This window comes from Hyla sarda, chromosome 3 (assembly GCF_029499605.1).
Source record: "Hyla sarda isolate aHylSar1 chromosome 3, aHylSar1.hap1, whole genome shotgun sequence".
Lineage (NCBI taxonomy): Eukaryota > Metazoa > Chordata > Amphibia > Anura > Hylidae > Hyla > Hyla sarda.
Genome location: NC_079191.1, coordinates 21345591 through 21359776, shown reverse-complemented (window position 1 = coordinate 21359776; position 14186 = coordinate 21345591). Strand labels below are relative to the sequence as shown.

The window sequence follows — 14186 nt, the reverse complement described above, 5'->3', positions numbered from 1 at the left end:
AGACATGTCATCCCGTAGCCAGAGCCAGGTGAGGGGACCTCCGGCCACCATGCTGGATGATCTGTATTGATCACGGCATCTGAGGGGGTTAATGGAGGACATACGGGCGATCGCGGATCTCCGCCATTACCGGTGGGCCCCTGGCTGCTGATAGCAGCCGGGACCTATCGCGCATGACGCAGACACCTGATGTATATTATATATTATATATAGACATATACAGACCTGCAGACACCTGATGTATATTATATATAGACATATACAGACCTGCAGACACCTGATGTATATTATTATATATACATATATAGACATATACAGACCTGCAGACACCTGATGTATATTATATATAGACATATACAGACCTGCAGACACCTGATGTATATTATATATTATATATAGACATATACAGACCTGCAGACACCTGATGTATATTATATATTATATATAGACATATACAGACCTGCAGACACCTGATGTATATTATATATTATATATAGACATATACAGACCTGCAGACACCTGATGTATATTATATATTATATATAGACATATACAGACCTGCAGACACCTGATGTATATTATATATTATATATAGACATATACAGACCTGCAGACACCTGATGTATATTATATATTATATATAGACATATACAGACCTGCAGACACCTGATGTATATTATATATAGACATATACAGACCTGCAGACACCTGATGTATATTATATATAGACATATACAGACCTGCAGACACCTGATGTATATTATTATATATACATATATAGACATATACAGACCTGCAGACACCTGATGTATATTATATATTATATATAGACATATACAGACCTGCAGACACCTGATGTATATTATATATTATATATAGACATATACAGACCTGCAGACACCTGATGTATATTATATATTATATATAGACATATACAGACCTGCAGACACCTGATGTATATTATATATACATATATATAGACATATACAGACCTGCAGACACCTGATGTATATTATATATAGACATATACAGACCTGCAGACACCTGATGTATATTATATATTATATATAGACATATACAGACCTGCAGACACCTGATGTATATTATATATTATATATAGACATATACAGACCTGCAGACCCCTGATGTATATTATATATTATATATAGACATATACAGACCTGCAGACACCTGATGTATATTATATATAGACATATACAGACCTGCAGACACCTGATGTATATTATATATTATATATAGACATATACAGACCTGCAGACACCTGATGTATATTATATATTATATATAGACATATACAGACCTGCAGACACCTGATGTATATTATATATTATATATAGACATATACAGACCTGCAGACACCTGATGTATATTATATATACATATATAGACATATACAGACCTGCAGACACCTGATGTATATTATATATAGACATATACAGACCTGCAGACACCTGATGTATATTATATATTATATATAGACATATACAGACCAGCAGACACCTGATGTATATTATATATTATATATAGACATATACAGACCTGCAGACACCTGATGTATATTATATATAGACATATACAGACCTGCAGACACCTGATGTATATTATATATTATATATAGACATATACAGACCTGCAGACACCTGATGTATATTATATATACATATATAGACATATACAGACCTGCAGACACCTGATGTATATTATATATTATATATAGACATATACAGACCTGCAGACACCTGATGTATATTATATATTATATATAGACATATACAGACCTGCAGACACCTGATGTATATTATATATTATATATAGACATATACAGACCTGCAGACACCTGATGTATATTATATATTATATATAGACATATACAGACCTGCAGACACCTGATGTATATTATATATAGACATATACAGACCTGCAGACACCTGATGTATATTATATATTATATATAGACATATACAGACCTGCAGACACCTGATGTATATTATATATAGACATATACAGACCTGCAGACACCTGATGTATATTATATATAGACATATACAGACCTGCAGACACCTGATGTATATTATATATAGACATATACAGACCTGCAGACCCCTGATGTATATTATATATACATATATAGACATATACAGACCTGCAGACACCTGATGTATATTATATATTATATATAGACATATACAGACCTGCAGACACCTGATGTATATTATATATTATATATAGACATATACAGACCTGCAGACACCTGATGTATATTATATATAGACATATACAGACCTGCAGACACCTGATGTATATTATATATACATATATAGACATATACAGACCTGCAGACACCTGATGTATATTATATATTATATATAGACATATACAGACCTGCAGACACCTGATGTATATTATATATTATATATAGACATATACAGACCTGCAGACACCTGATGTATATTATATATTATATATATAGACATATACAGACCTGCAGACACCTGATGTATATTATATATTATATATAGACATATACAGACCTGCAGACACCTGATGTATATTATATATACATATATAGACATATACAGACCTGCAGACCCCTGATGTATATTATATATACATATATAGACATATACAGACCTGCAGACACCTGATGTATATTATATATACATATATAGACATATACAGACCTGCAGACACCTGATGTATATTATATATTATATATAGACATATACAGACCTGCAGACCCCTGATGTATAGTATATATAGACATATACAGACCTGCAGACACCTGATGGCCTTTCTCATTTGCTGCCCCTCCCACTTGTTCTGAATGTTATCGATTTCTTCATCGTCACTGGCTGCCCCACTACTGGAGGCTATGGGAAAAAAAAATTCAATTAAAATACATTTTGTAAAATAATTTCACTGATTTCGCTGCAAAACAGCGCAAGCTAGAGGGTGGTTTTGCCTCTATAATGCACGTTCGCTATCACTAGTCCTAAATTGGCATTTGTTTTACTCCAGTACAGCGAAATCCATGTGTTTCATTACTTTAACTGGGTCATGTTACAGCTCTATCTGTATACTGCTGCTATCTCTATGGGATCAGGATATATAGTAGTTATACACCTCTCCTCCAGCTCTATCTGTATACTGCTGCTGCTATCTCTATGGGATCAGGATATATAGTAGTTATACACCTTCCTTCCAGCTATATCTGTATACTGCTGCTATCTCTATTGGATCAGGCTAAATAGTAGTATATCCCTCCCCTCCAGCTCTCGCTCTGTGGGATCAGGATATATAGTAGTTATACCCCTCCCCTCCAGCTCTATCTGTATACTGCTGATATCTCTATGGGATCAGGATATATAGTAGGTATACACCTCCCCTCCAGCTATATCTGTATACTGCTGCTATCTCTATGGGATCAGGATATATAGTAGTTATACCCCTCCTCTCCAGCTATATCTGTATACTGCTGCTATCTCTATTGGATCAGGCTAAATAGTAGTATATCCCTCCCCTCCAGCTCTCGCTCTATGGGATCAGGATATATAGTAGGCATACACCTCCCCTACCAGCTCCATCTGTATACTGCTGCTGCTGACACGCTCATTCCCATAGACATGAATGGAGGGGGCGTGGTGGCACAAGGGGGTGTGGCCATGACGTCACAATCACGGCCTCCGGCTCCCAGCGTTCTGAACAAAAGGAGTCTTTAAATCTCTCTCTGTATTCATAGTACTTGGTAAAAACGTTTCAGAATCTTACACATTTCCTCCGCCATCCGCTCTTTAATGGTTTTCACCCCGGGGGCAAATTTAATCCTCTTCTCGTGATCGTCCAGCTCGCTGTCACCTTCTGATTGGCTGGAGTCTGACCGCTCATGGGAGACATCAAGCGATATGTAATCTCCCTGGGTTCGGGCCAGTCTCCTCTGTGTGCGGGCCGCGCGGATCTGCCGACCATCTGGGATGTCATCTGTGCTGAACAAGAGGGCCAGAAGATATGGTGACGTGATACCGCCCACAATCCTTATCTATGTCGTTATCTAATCTACCTAATATTTCCTATCCTTGACAAACCTCTGCTTACTGTCAGTGAATGAGAACATTTCTATAACCAGCACAGACACAACTCAGTTTGGTGTCAACTCCATATATGGATATATAGTACCATACATTAAATATTCATATATGTTAAAAGGGGTACTCCACTGGAAAAAAAATTTTTTAAATCAACTGGGGGGAGAAAGTTAAAACAGATTTGTAAATTACTTCTGTTTAAAAATCTTAATCCTTCCAGTACTTAGCTGCTGTATGCTCCACAGGAAGTTCTTATCTTTTTGAATTTCCTTTCCGTCTGACCACAGTGCTCTCTACTGACACCTCTGTCCATTTTAGGAACTGTCCAGAGTAGGAGCAAATCCCCATAGCAAACCTCTCCTGCTCCAGACAGTTCCTAAAGTGGACAGAGATGTCAGCAGAGAGCACTGTGGTCAGACAGAAAAGAAATTCAGAAAGAAAAGAACTTCCTGTGGAGCATACAGTAGCTGATAAGTATTGGAAGGATTAGGTTTTTTAAATAGTCATTTACAAATCTGTTTAACTTTCTGACACCAGTTGATTAGAAGAAAAAAAAAATGTTTTCCAGGGGAGTACCCCTTTAACTCCTTGGGGACGGAGCCCATTATAACCCTAGGGACGGGAGCATTTTTTTGCACATCTGACCACTGTCACTTTAAACATTAATAACTCTGGGATGCTTTTAGTTATCATCCTGATTCCGAGATTGTTTTTTCGTGACATATTCTACTTCATGTTAGTGGTAAATTTTTGTCGATACTTGCATCATTTCTTGGTGAAAAATTCCAAAATTTGATGAAAAAATTGAAAATGTTGCATTTTTCTAACTTTGAAGCTCTCTGCTTGTAAGGAAAATGGATATTCCAAATAAATGATACATCGATTCACATATACAATAGGTCTACTTTATGTTTCCATCATAAAAGTGACGTGTTTTTACTTTTGGAAGACACCAGAGGGCTTCAAAGTTCAGCAGCAATTTTTCAATTTTTCACAAAATTTTCAAAATCTGAATTTTTCATGGACCAGTTCAGGTTTGAAGTGGATTTGAAGGGCCTTCATATTAGAAATACCCCACAAATTACCCCATTATAAAAACTGCACCCCCGAAAGTATTCAAAATGACATTCAGAAAGTTTGTTAACCCTTTAGGTAACCCAATTTCTCTCGAGTAAGCACATACCTCATATGTCTATGTCAAGTGTTCGGCGGGCGCAGTAGAGGGCTCAGAAGGGAAGGAGCGACAAATGGTTTTTGGGGGGCATGTCACCTTTAGGAAGCCCCTATGGTGCCAGGACAGCAAAAAAAAAAAAAAAAACAAACACATGGCATACTATTTTGGAAACTAGACCCCTCAAGGCACGTAACAAGGGGTCCAGTGAGCCTTAACACCCCACAGGTGTTTCACGACTTTTCGTTAAAGTCGGATGTGTAAATGAAAAAAGAAATTCTTCACTAAAGTGCAGTTTTCCCCCCCAAATTTACCATTTTTACAAAGGGTAATGGGAGAAAATGCCCACCAAAATTTGTAGTGCAATTGCTCCCGAGTACGGAAATACCCCATATGTGGCACTGAACTGTTGCCTTGAAGTACGACAGGGCTCTGAAGTGAGAGAGCGCCATGCGCATTTGAGGCCTGAATAAGGATTTTGCAATAGGAGCGGACCCAGTTACCTACAGGAAAACCCTACAGCAGTGTCTCCCACAGGGTGCCTCCAGCTGTTGCAAGACTCCCAGCCTGCCAGGACAGTCTATGGCTGTCCGGCAATACTGGGAGTTGTAGTTTTGCAACAGCTGGAGGCACATGGGTTGGAAACGCTGAGTTAGGAAACAGACTCTGGCTCAGTGTTTCCCAACCAGTGTGCCTACAGCTGTTGCAAAACTACAATTCCCAGCATGGCCAGACAGTCAGGGATGCTGGGCGTGTAGTTCTGCAATATCTGGCCCTTCAGATGTTGCAGAACTACAACTCCCAGCATGCCTGGACAGTCTGGGCATGCTTGGAGTTGTAGTTATGCAACTGGGGAAGAACAGTTTGGAGACCGCAGTAGTGGTCTCCAAACTGTGGCCCTCTAGATGTTGCAAAACTACAACTCCAAGCATGCCCAGACTGTCCAGGCATGCTGGGAGTTGTAGTTCTGCAACATCTGAAGGGCCAGATATTGCAGAACTACACGCCCAGCATCCCTGACTGTCTGGCCATGCTGGGAGTTGTAGTATTGAAACATCTGGAGGGCTACAGTTTGGAGACCACCTTATAGTGGTTTCCAAACTTGGCCACTTCAGATGTTGCAAAACTACAACTCCCAGCATGCCCGGACAGTCAGTGCATGCTGAAAGTTGTAGTTTTGCAACATATGGAGGACCACAGTTTAGAGACCACTATACAGTGGTCTCCAAACTGTGACCCTCCAGATGTTGCAAAACTACAACTCCCAGCATGCCCAGGTAGCCTTTGGCTGTGTGGGCATGCTGGGAGTTGTAGTTTTGCAGCTTTTAGAAGGCCACAGAGAAGATCACTTACCGAGATCTTCACTGCAGCCATCTCCGCCGCACTTTCCGGCCGCTCCAACTGCTGTCGATGCCACTGCTGGTCCAGGATGCCTCCACCGGTCTGGGTAAGTCGGGCCATGCTCCCCGCTCGCCGCCCGTGTTTCCCCAGCTCTGCCCCGACTTCCGATCGGTGGCCAGAGCGGGAGAAATTAACTCTAACCCCCACGCCCCCCTCCTGCCATTGGTGGTCAGCCTGACCGACCAATGGCAGGGGTTAGGAGGGGTTGGCAACACTGCCACCTCGCTCCTATCCTTTAGGATGGTCGGAGCTGTCCTTAAGTGACGGGACGCGAGGGCGTATGCATACGCCCTCCGTCCCCAAGGAGTTAATGGCAGACAGATGAGATCGGTCCTGTATGAAGCAGGTTCGAGTCTCAACCATCTCTACATACTCCCTTAAAGAGGCACTCCGCTGCTCAGCGTTTGGAACAAACTGTTCCGAACGCTGGAGACGGGAGCTCGTGACACCATAGCCCCGCCCCCTCATGACGTCACACCCCGCCCCCTCAATGCAAGTCTATGGGAGGGGGCGTGGCGGCTGCCACGCCCCCTCCCATAGACTTGCATTGAGGGGGCGGGGTGTGACATCATGAGGGGGCGGGCTATGACATCACGAGCTCCCGGCACCGGCTTCAGCGTTCGGCTGAGCAGCGGAGTACCCCTTTAACTGCCCACCACAATTACAGTGCGGACGGGAAAGTAGACCAACTAATTGATAATGAAAATGATTTTGGAAATTATATAAACTGAATGTGATTGAGGGTCCCAGTATAATTTTTAGTGCTCTAAATGTAGCCAAAATGTAAATTACTAGTAATATTGCCCCCTCTTAGCCCCCACCACCCACTATTTATTTCTGCAGTGTCATGTGACTTCCTGTCACATCAGGATCAGAACATGTGTAGTTTTTATATACACGTATATAAGAATGATCCCCGCTGACCTGCTGCCGGGTGATGGGAAGGAGACGACATCGGACTGCCGCTCGCAGGGCTGGAATATTCTTCCTTTTCGGACACCTCCACATCTTCGGGTTCATTGTCTTCTGACTCTGAGCTGCCATCCTCTTCTACGTATTATAAATTAGATATTTAGATTACTGATCTTAAAGAAAATGACATTGTTTAAAATAGAAGTTTTTATGTTGAACATTATTTTTTAAGAATTTTTGCTAATGTTTTTTTCAAATTTTCAATTTCAAGTTTTCAACCATCTATAGTATAAAAAAAATAGTCCTGAAATCTTGCAGTTCTTATTTTGGCCACCGGTCCTAAAACTAACCTGAGACTTCCTGTTCTGTCTGTGATGATAAGGAGGAGGCTGCTGAGAAATGATCTGAACGGAATTACTGATGACACTAGTAGAGAAGACAACACATGAAACTCACAGCTCAGCCTCCCCCTCCCTGTGGAATTACCTTTGTTCAGGTCACAGAGCGCACCCAGTAACATTTCCTTTTCAAATTAATAGGACAGCTCCTGTCTATTGTCATTATCCATATGCCCTGCTGTAAAGCATCTCTCTAAATGCTGTTACCTATCATGGTCTAAACTCTCCTTAATCTCTCTCGCCACCCCCCCCCCCCTCCACCGTCTCTCCCAGACTCTCTTTGACACTATCCCTATATTTCTTTTCATTCAAAACCCCCTCTTTCTACCCGATCTATTGTCTTCTTGGCTGCTCACTCAGCCGTCCTAGTGTGAGGGAGGAACGGGGGTGTGGCCCAGCATAGAGGCTGTGAACTCTTAATCTTCTCTCTGTTTTCAACTGCATGTACAGAGAGAAGAAAGATCGGAGCTCAAATAGTAAAATGAATGAGGGCATGCAGTAAGGCAGGGTCAGGAGTATGCCCTGCTGTGCTATGAGAACAGTGCTGGCTCCTGACTGTCTGATTGACAGGCAGGGAGCAATGCTGAGTTTGTCTGTGTCCCGGCTGCAGTCTGAGATTTAGGACTCCAGCACGAGTCTGAAATCTATAAAAAGGGTTTGCGGCCAGGACTGGTAGGGAGACCCCTAGTGGTCATTTTTTCAAAGTGGAAAATTAAATAGAAAGAAGCATATTTTTTATTAACATGCAATTGGAAAGTTATTCTGCATACATTAATCTATAATACATCAAAAGTATTTTTGATGAAAGGTCCCCTTTAAGAACAGCTCAGGTAAGCTTGCTGTCCTGCTGTGTCATTTCTGTTCAGCTGGTTCTCTGACATAAGAAGCAAATGATGGTCGAGCCATTGTGCTCATCATACTTCTGCTCAAAGGTCTGCTCTTGCCCACCTAGTGTTAAACACCACTATAGGGGGTCAGTGTACCGGAAAGGGGCTAGCAGTTACACTTTAGGGTTATGTTAATCCCTAACCCTATGTACTACCCCACATATGTGTGTGTTTAGTTTTACGTGGGAAAGAGTATCACTTAAGCAGAAGCACGATGAGCAGATCGGCTCTGCCATGGATTCCTTCTGCCTGCGGGTGAGGTCATATTTGAGTAACAGAATGCGCACACTTGCATATTAAAGGAGAACTCCAGGATGAAACAACTCATCCCCTATCCTAAGGAAAGGGGATAAGAGTCAGATCGCCGGAGTCTGATTGCTGGAATCCCCTGCGATCTTCCGCATGGCGAACTGGTTCTCTGTATGAAAAGAGCCATTTCGACCACAGCACAAAGCTGCAGCTGGCACGCCCCCTCCATGCAGCTCTATGGCAGAGCCGAAGATAGCCGTGTGTAGTGCTCCGGCTCTCCCATAGAGCTGCATGTAGGGGGGCGTGTCGGTCGCAGCTTTGTGCGGTGGTCGACACGCCCCATTCATGCAGTGAGTCAGGGAGCCATGTGGGAGATCGCGGGGGGTCGCAGCAGCCAGACACCCCCGCAATCTGACACTTATCCCCTATACTTAGAATAGAGGATAAGTTGTTACGTCCCGAAATTCTCCTTTAACTCTCATGCCGGTGAACTAGCTGACACAGTGTCAACTGAAATGACGCGGCGGACAGACTGCTGAAAGTGACAAAACAGGGGCAGCCATCTTGCCGAAGCTGTTTTTTCAACAACATTTAGAATGATGCTTTACAGCAGGATCTGTGGGCACAGACATCAATAGACAGGAGCTGTCCAACTGACATGAATGGGAAAGGTTACTGTGCATGCTCTGTGACCTCTGCATAGGTCATTCCACAGGGAGGGGAGGGGGGGGGGGGGGCTCATTCGTGAGTTCCAGCTATCGTGTTCCCAAACAAAGAACAGGAGAACATGTTGGAGAACCGTATGACACAGCGTCACCAGGAAGTCTAACGAAAATGACCCCATAATAACATACAAAAAAAAAAAAAAAAAGGTGATGTGCGGATGAAACCAAGTGCTGGCATCTCTCTCTGCACTTTTTTCAAGGACTTAAAAGGAGTAGTCCAGTCCTGAAAAACTTAGGGGATAAGTTTCAGATAGTGGGGGGTCCGACTGTTGGACCCCCCTCCGCGATCTCCTGTACGGGGCCCTAACAGCCCGCCGTGTTGACCACCAATCTGCCGTAGAGTTGTATTGAGGAGGCGCTTCAGCCGCCGCTTCGTGCAGGGGTCAACATGCCCCCTTGCCGCGAGCTGCCAGGGCCCCGTACAGGAGATCACGAAGGGGCCACAGCGGTCGGACCCCCCACTATCAGAAACTTATCCCCTATCCTTAGGATAGGGGATACGTTTTTCAGGACTGGACTACTCCTTTAAGTGGTGTTTCCCAGTCAGGGTGCTTCCAGCTAATGCAAAACTACAACACCCAGCATGCCCGGACAGCCGAAGGCTGTCCGGGCATGCTGGGTGTTGTAGTTTTGCAACAGTTGGAGGAACGCTGGCTGGGAAACACTGCTTTATGGTGTAGGGTAAAAACACAAAATACACACAAAACTTGTCCAGAGGAAAAGCTGCCCAGTTGCCCATAGCAACCAATCAGATCACTACTTTCATTTTGCAGAGGCCTTGTTAAAAATGAAAGCAGCGATCTGATTGGTTGCTATGGGCAACTGGGCAGCTTTTCCTCTGCACAGGTATTGATAAATCTCCCCCAATGTATATTATAGAAGTATATAGGAACCCTTTTCGGCCATTGCTTTACGAGTCCAATATTTGGGAAGTTACTCGCCTTTATCCGGAGGTTTCTTTCTTTCCCCGCCATCCTCCGTCTTCTTCTGGGCTGTAAACACGACGGCGCTCACTGTTGGCTTCCTGATCTTAAAGGAGCCATCGTTACCTGTAAGTACAGAAGGATTGAGAAGAGAGGGACACCCGAGAACAGACATAATATGGTGGGACCTGGATGACCAATGTAATGTGTATGGGGGCACGAAAAAGAGGCAAAAAAAAATTGTATGTGGGGGGGGGGGTTGGGGGGAAGAGATGTCAGAGGACGAAAGGTTTTGGAAAGTTGGGTCTGAACATCCTCAATGCTTTTGTTTTTTTGGGGATATCACCAGATAATTATGGCAGCAGCTTTAAAGGGGTACTCCGGTGGAAAATATATATACATATATATATTTATTTATTTATTTTATTTTTTTTTAAATCAACTGGTGCCAGAAAGTTAAACAGATTTGTAAATGACTTCTATTAAAAAAAATCTTAATCCTTCCAGTACTTTTTAGCAGCTGTATTCTACAGAGGAAATTCTTTTCTTTTTTGAAATTCTTTTTTGTCTTGTCCACAAGTGCTCTCTGCTGACACCTGAGGCCCGTTTCAGGAACTGTCCAGAGCAGGAGAAAATCCCCATTGGCAAACCTATGCTGCTCTGGACAGTTCCTGACACGGACAGAGGTGTCGGCAGAGAGCACTGTGGACAAGACAAAAAATGGAAATTAAAAAAGAATTTCCTAGATGGGCTAACACATTGTATAAAAAAGACAAAAAAAATAAAAATAAAGTTAATAAATGTGATTTAACCCCTTCCCTAATAAAAATCTGAATCACCCCCCTTTTCCCAAAAAATAAAAAAAAAAGGTGAAAATAAAAATAAGCATATGTGGTATCGCTGCATGCGTAAATGTCCCAACCATAAAAAGATATCGTTAATTAAACCGCACGGTCAATGGCGTACGCGCAAAAAATTCCACAGTCCAAAATAGCGTATTTTTGTCACTTTTTATACCATAAAAAAAAAAAATGAATAAAAGGCAACCAAAAGGTCCGATCAAAACAAAAATGGTACCAATAAAAACTACAGAACACGGCGCAAAAAATAAGACCTCATACCGCCCCGTTTGTGGAAAAATAAAAAAGTTATAGGGGTCAGAAGATGACAATTTCAAACGTATAAATTTTCCGGCATGTAGTTATGATTTTTTCCAGAAGTACGACAAAATCAAACCTATATAAGTAGGGGATCATTTTAACCGTATGGACCTACAGAATAAAGAGAAGGTGTCATTTTTACCAAAAAATGTACGCCGTAGAAACGGAAGCCCCCAAAAGTTACAAAATGGCGTTATTTCTTCAATTTTGTCGCACAATGATTTTTTTTTCTCCGTTTTGCTGTGGATTTTTTGGCTAAAATGACTTATGTCACTGCAAAGTAGAATTGGTGGCGCAAAAAAAAAAAAAAAAAGCCATAATATGGATTTTTAGGTGCAAAATTGAAAGAGTTATGATTTTTTAAATGCAAGGAGGAAAAAACAAGTGCAAAAACTGAAAAACGCTTGGTCCATAAGGGTCTATTCACACGTACAGTATAATGCACAAATTCGGAGTTTTTGCTGCAGATTTCAATGTAAACTGAACGACTAGAAATCTGCGCAGAATACTGTACATGTGAATAGACCCTAAGGGGTTTAAAAAAAAATTTAAAAATTTAAAATAATCTACATCTCTGGTAACATGCAAGCTAAACTGTGATTGGTTGCTATGGGCAACGAAAACAGTTATTTTTAATAAATGAGGCACCATCGGGAGACTGTGTTGCCATGACTACATTATCCATACTTTTGGCGGGACAAATCAGGACAGGGCGGGGCAGTTAGGAGCGCCGTATGCAAATGAGGCGCCCCTCCCCTGTAAGCTGATTGGCCGAATGGGATCCCATCTGCGCAATGCCGCTGATCACGTGCGAGGCTCTGCGGTACCGTGTCATACAAGAGTCGCTATAGTGTGATCGCCGCCGTGTTTACCTTCCTTTTCCTCGGTGAAGCTGAGGGCGCTGTGCGGGGCGGCGGTCCGGGGAGGATCAGGGTCAGCGCCGCCCGCATCCTCCTCGTCACTGTCCTCCGCCGCCGCTTCCCGCCTCTTCCTGGTCCCGCACGTCAGTCCCCGGCCCCCCGCTCTCTTCGGCCGCTCTACCCTCCCGTAGTTCCGCTCTTCTTCCACCTCCTCCTCGCTGGATACCGCTCTCCGGACCCGCACGTTACGGTTCGGTTTCCTGAACATGGTAGAGGCAGAACTCCAGAGAGTAAAGGACCTGCGGTGACGTCAGGATCACGTGCCGTGTGTGGGAGGAGTCTGTAGGGTCCTGTGGGTTGCAGGGCGGAATCCGCGCAGATTATCTGTTGTGTGAACAGGGCCTTATATCCATACGTCACAAACCTGATGTGAGGAGCCGCAGTGGACATGGCTTCTCTGGAGCTTCCCTTAAAGGGGTACTCTGGTGGAAAAAAAATGTTTAACCCCTTAAAGGGGGTACTCTGGCGCTTAGACTTTTTATCCCCTATCCAAAGGATAGGGGATAAGATGGCTGATCGCTGGGGACCCCCATGGTCTTGCACGCCGCACCCCGGTTAAAATCAGTCCCCGGAGCATGTTCGCCCCGGGCCTGATTACTGGCAAACCCGGGGCAGGCGGCGTGTGACGTCACGCTCCGCCCCTCAATGCAAGCCTATGGGAGGGGACGTGACAGCTGTCCGTGACCGGCGAACACGGGGCAGGTGGCGTGTGACGTCTCGCTCCGCCCCTCAATGCAAGCCTATCGGAGTGGGCTTGACAGCTATCACGCCCCCTCCCATAGGCTTGCATTGAGGGGCGGAGCGTGAGGTCACACGCCGCCTGCCCCGTGGTCGCTGTTAATCAGACCCGGAGCAAACATGCTCCGGGGACTGATTCTAACTGGGGTGCTGTGTGCAAGATCACGCGGGTCCCCAGCGGCGGGACCCCTGCGATCAGGCATCTTATCTAAATGTCTAAGCGCCGGAGTACCCCTTTAAGGACTAAGGGTTTTTCAATTTTTGTGCTCTCGTTTTTTCCTCCTTACCTTTAAAAAAATCATAATTCTTTCAATTTTACACCTAAAAATCTATATTATGGGTTATTTTTTGTGTCACTAATTCTAATTTGTAACGACATCAGTCATTTTACCCAAAAATCTATGTTAAAGCGGAAAAACTTTTTGGGGGGCTTCCGTTTCTACGTAGTACCTTTTTCGGTAAAAAATGACACCTTCTCTTTATTCTGTAGGTCCATATGATTAAAATGATCCCCTACTTATATAGGTTTGATTTTGTCGTTGTCACGATCACACCCTATCGGTCCAGCCAAGACGCTAGAGAGAGTGTGATGGTGCAAG

The 14186-nt window shown here is 43.3% G+C and overlaps 1 protein-coding gene across 1 annotated transcript in view; it reads right to left on the bottom strand.

Moving 5' to 3' along the window:
* GCFC2 (GC-rich sequence DNA-binding factor 2) overlaps positions 1 to 13288 on the bottom strand; it is a 48248-nt gene extending 34960 nt beyond the window's left edge. The window contains exons 1-5 of the mRNA XM_056563856.1: positions 12802 to 13288; positions 10788 to 10895; positions 7600 to 7725; positions 3790 to 3999; positions 2794 to 2891 (exon numbers count right to left, since the gene is read on the bottom strand). Of these exons, the coding sequence (XP_056419831.1) occupies positions 2794 to 2891; positions 3790 to 3999; positions 7600 to 7725; positions 10788 to 10895; positions 12802 to 13057 (798 nt within the window). The 5' untranslated portion in view covers positions 13058 to 13288. The remainder of the gene's footprint in view (positions 1 to 2793; positions 2892 to 3789; positions 4000 to 7599; positions 7726 to 10787; positions 10896 to 12801) is intronic.
* Between the last annotated feature and the right edge of the window lie 898 nt (positions 13289 to 14186).